This window comes from Arachis stenosperma, chromosome 1 (genome assembly GCF_014773155.1).
Source record: "Arachis stenosperma cultivar V10309 chromosome 1, arast.V10309.gnm1.PFL2, whole genome shotgun sequence".
NCBI lineage: Eukaryota > Viridiplantae > Streptophyta > Magnoliopsida > Fabales > Fabaceae > Arachis > Arachis stenosperma.
The window spans coordinates 80,455,789-80,460,899 of record NC_080377.1 but is presented as its reverse complement, the minus strand read 5'-3'; the positions used below and the strand labels follow the sequence as shown (position 1 = coordinate 80,460,899).

The window sequence follows — 5,111 nt, the reverse complement described above, 5'->3', positions numbered from 1 at the left end:
TTTCTAATAATTCAAATTGATAATTTTAATTGATATCCTGACTAAGAATAATAAAATAAACATAGCTTGCTTCAAACCAATAATCTCCGTGGGATCGACCCTTACTCACGTAAGGTATTACTTAGACGACCCAGTGCACTTGCTGGTTAGTGGTATGAGATGATAAGAAATCTTGATTTTGATATTGAGACAAAAATTTCGTGCACTACCTCTGGCCTATCTTCACCAAAGCCAGTCTTGAAACCTTATGTGCCAAAGGCACCATACCCACAAAGGCTAAGGAAGGATGGGAAGGATGGCTAGTTTTCTAGATTATTGGAAATCTTCAAAAAACTCCAAATCAATATACATTTGCTGAAGCACTAGAGCAAATGCCCCTCTACGACAAGTTCTTTAAGGAACTATGACAAGAAAAAAAAACTGGGAAGAAACGGAGACTATAGTCCTAACTGAGGAGTGTAGTGCCATCATACAAAAGAAACTCCCTCAGAAAATGAAAGACCCAGGGAGTTTCCAAATCCCCTACATCATAGGGGATATAAATATTGAGAAGGCCTTATGCGACTTGGGGGCTAGCATCAATCTCATGTCCTTGAACATGATGAGAAGGATGAGAACTGAGGAAGCCAAACCAACAAGAATGGCACTCCAACTAGCTGATAGGACATTCAAGTTTCCACATGGAGTAGTGGAAGATTTATTGGTGAAAGTGGGAGAATTTATTTTCCCAGCTGACTTTGTTGTGCTGGATATGGAAGAAGAGGCTAACACTTCAATTATCTTAGGAAGGCCATTCCTAGCTACTGCTGGAGCCATCATTGATGTGCAAAAAGGGGAACTAGTCTTGAGATTGCATGAGGAGAAGATGATCTTCAATGTTTTCAAGGCAATGAGTTACCCCAAGGAATCAATAGGAGAATGCATGATGGTGGACACCATAGAATAGATAGTTCAAGGAGTTTTGGAAGAAGAGCAATGTGAAGGAACTATGGAATTGGAGCAACAAACATCATATGGAGAACTACCACAAGGAACACTGGGAAGTTCAATCATGACAAACCACAAAGACAACAATGGAGAAGAGGCACCAAAACTAGAGCTGAAAACCTTACCTTCAAGCTTGAAATATGCATATCTGGGTGACACAGCACCTACCCAGTGATCATCAACTCAAGCTTGAGTAAGGAGCAAGAAGAGAAACTCATCCAAGTGCTGAAACAACACAAGGATGGTATAGGCTAGACACTCATAGACTTAAAGGGGATCAGCTCCTCAATGTGCATGCACAAGATCCTGCTTGAGGAGGGTGCTAAGCCCTCAAGACAACAACAAAGAAGACTGAACCCAACTATGAATGAAGTGGTCCAGAAGGAGGTGTTGAAGTTGTGGCAAGCTGGAGTGATCTACCCCATCTCAAACAGCCCTTGGGTGAGCCCTGTACAAGTAGTTCCAAAGAAGGGAGGGGTCACTGTTGTACCAAATGAGAAGAATGAGCTGATACCAACAAGAATGGTGACTAGTTGGCACATGTGCATCGACTACAGGAAGCTCAATGAAGCTACCAGGAAGGACTACTTTCCCCTACCATTCATGGACCAGATGCTTGAGAGGCTGGCCGGACATGAATACTACTGGTTTCTTGACGGTTATTCGGGTTACAACCAAATAGTTGTAAACCCCAAGGACCAGGAGAAAACTTCTTTTACTTGTTCATATGGTGTCTTTGCTTATAGGAGAATGCCATTTGGATTGTGCAATGCACCTGCAACATTCCAAAGGTGCATGCTCTCCATATTTTCAGATATGATTGAAAGATTCATTGAGGTGTTTATGGATGACTTCTCTGTATTTGGTAACTCATATTCTGATTGCCTACATCACTTGGCCTTGGTGCTAAAGAGATGCTAAGAGACCAACCTTGTTTTAAATTGGGAAAAATTCCATTTCATGGTTACAGAGGGGGTGGTCCTTGGTCATAAACTCTCAAAAAGGGGCATAGAAGTGGACAAGGCAAAAGTGGAGGTGATTGAAAAGTTACCCCCACCTTGCAATGTCAAAGCAATTAGAAGTTTTTGATGCGGTATTTTACAAACCACACTACTAACCGGCAAGTGCACCGGGTCGTACCAAGTAATACCTTACGTGAGTAAGGGTCGATCCCACGAGGATTGATGGATCAAGCAACAATAGTGTTTGATAGGATTAACTTAGTTAGGCAAGCAGAAAATAGTTTTGAGATATTCAAAGAGCATTAAATAGCAAATTTGGAATATTAAAGGCAGACAGATAAATAAGTTGAGAATAAAGTATTGAGAAAGGAGTTAAGGCTTCAGAGTTATCTATTTTCCGGATTAACTTTTATTACTAATTAATTTAATCATGTAAGATTTAATTTCATGGCAAACTATATGTGACTAGACCCTAATTTCTTAGACCTTCCAAGTCTCCTCTAAAATTCATTAATTGCCAATTCCTTGGTCAATTAATTCCAATTAGAGGGTGATGATCAATTTCTAGTTTATATGCCAAAAGAATCCTAATTATCCACAAATAAGGGGATTATATGTCACGTATCCCATTAAATACAAACAATTAAAAATTCAGTATAATATGTTTTCAAGCTGTTGTTCAAGTAAAGAGCTTTTCCAAGTTTTACAAGAACTCAATTAGAACATGGGTCATACTTCCGTTCTACCCATATTCATAAAATAAAGAACGAAAACAATTATTGAAATATAAATCAAGACATGAATTAAATTAAAAAGATCAAATGAATCAATCCATGAAAATAGACAGAGCTCCTAACCTTAACAATGGAGGATTAGTTGCTCATGGTTCAAAGAAGAAAAATAAGGGTTCTGGTAACAATGTCTATATCCCCTGTCTAAATGTACAGAGTTCCTACTTATAACTAATCCTAAAAATATAATTATCTCGATCCTCTCTTTTCCTCAAAATTAGATTTGAATTTAAATACGAATTAATTAACAAGTCTTCCGCTGATGGGTGGGGACCACTTGATTTGCCCATTCTGCAGCTTCTAATCTGTGTTTTCTGGGTTGGAAACTGGGTCAAAACAGCCCAGAAATCGTAACCAGCATTTTCTGTATTATTGCAGATCGCGCATGTGACGCATCCGCGTCATCCACGCGCTCGCGTCATTTGTGCAAATTCCAGTCCACGCGTTCGCGTCAGGCACGCGATCGTGTCATTGCGATTTCTCCATTCCGCGCGGTCGCGTGAGCCATGCGTCTGCGTCGGTCTTCGCTGGTCATCTCTTTGGTTTCTTCTTTTTTCTCTGCAGAAACTTCATCAAATCTCTCCGAATGCTACCTAAAATAAATAAAATTGCACAAAACTCAAAATAGCATCCATAGTGGCTAAAATATAATTAATTCTTAATTAAACTCAACAAATTAGATGCAAATTCACTAGGAAAAGATAGATAAGATGCTCACGCATCACAACACCAAACTTAAACTGTTGCTTGTCCTCAAGCAACCAAAACTAATATAGGCTTGGGATGTGAATTTGCATGAGAATGAGAGTTTGATTAAGCTCATGTCTCTTTTTATAGTGGGATTTATCGCTGTAATCCTGAATAGGTTTGGCATCTCACTCTCCTTTGAATCGAGAATGTTATTGTCATTCAAAATTAGAATCTGGATAATATTATGAATTCTCTGATCTTTATATTTCAGTTTAATCCTTGAACACAACAAAATTTACTTTAATTTATTTTTCTTTGGTGCTTTGCACCTTGAGCCTAGCCGTGACTTTAAATGTTTTGTCTCAAGCTTTACTTGACACAGAAACACCACAAGCACTTAATTGGGGAACTCTCTTTGAGTTCTGATTTTTCTTTTAATTACTCCCAGACAGTGGTGCTCAAAGCCTTTGGCATACTCTGTTAAATGCAACTGATCTCGACTCTAAGTGTTCTGTCTCAAGGATTACTTGACACAATCACACCATAAGCATATGAGTAGGGAAACAACTCTTTGAGCATTTAATCATGTCTGACCTCCCTAGTCATTGATGCTCAGAGCCTTGGACCTTGCTTTTATTATTATTTATTTATTTATTAAAATATTTTTTTTGTTTTGTTTCTTTTGCATTAAGGATTAAAATTCCTGTTCCTTATACATCAACATCCCTTTATTCAAATTCAAATATGCACTGTTCATATCATGCATTCAAAAATCACAGAAAATGCCACCACATTTAAGTAAATCAGACTATTCTTAAAATTAACTCAATTTCTCATGCAATACATCACTTCTTTTTCTTTTCTTTTTAGATTCAAGTTCAGTGAGTGGTACATGAAACATCATTTTAGCATTAAAGCAATTGAAAGAAAAATAAACTAGTCCAAAGATTCTAACTAATAAAAGGATCATGCAACAATCAAAGCAAAATAGCAGAAAGCCGGAACATAACATAGAAAAAGAGGGGAAGAATAAAAAAATGAAAGAAACTCAACCACCTTAGTTATCCTAGCAGTCGCTTTATTCTTCAGGTTGTGCTCCTTAATGAAGATGATTCGCCTCCCTTTTGTGCCAGAAAACCAATAAGCACAGCGTCCAACAACACCAAACTTAAAGGTTTGCTTGTCCTCAAGCAAAGAAGAACTGAAAACAAGAATAAATAGTGAGAGGAAAGAAGAGTATAAAGATAAAAGAATAAGAGAGAATTAGGATTGGGAGAGAGAGAAAGAAAAGTGAAAACGGTGCGGCGACGGCGATGCGTACGCGTGCAGCATGCGTACGCGTGGGTCGCGAATTTTCTTAATAACGCGTTAGCATCAGGTACGCGTTTGTGTGCCATGGATTTTGTGCGATTCGCGCAAAGCTAGTCGAGCACCCGCGCGACTCTCTGTTCGCATGGCTTGGTAGCCAAATTTTCATACGACGTGTTCGCGTCGTGCACGCGGTCGCGTGGATGGCCATATGTGCAACTGACGCGAATGCGTTAGTCACGCGTTCGCGTGTTCTAACTTGTGCTTTTAGCACACTTTCTACCCCAATCTTGCGCAACTCTCTGTCAAATATTCCTTAATGTCGAAGTTGCAGGTCACGCGTTCGCGTCGGGGACGCGCCCGCGTGAATGGC

At 39.2% G+C, this 5,111-nt stretch overlaps 1 protein-coding gene across 1 annotated transcript; it reads left to right on the top strand.

The window, feature by feature from the left end:
* The first annotated feature begins 403 nt into the window (after window positions 1-403).
* LOC130981466 (uncharacterized) lies at window positions 404-946 on the top strand. Its single transcript, XM_057905061.1, has one exon. The coding sequence runs from the start codon at window positions 404-406 to the stop codon at window positions 944-946; it is 543 nt and encodes a 180-aa protein (XP_057761044.1).
* The last annotated feature ends 4,165 nt before the right edge of the window (window positions 947-5,111 follow it).

Coding starts and splice junctions, on each gene's coding strand:
- LOC130981466 (XM_057905061.1), top strand. CDS start 404: ATGACAAGAAAAAAAAACTGGGAAGAAACGGAGACTATAGTCCTAACT.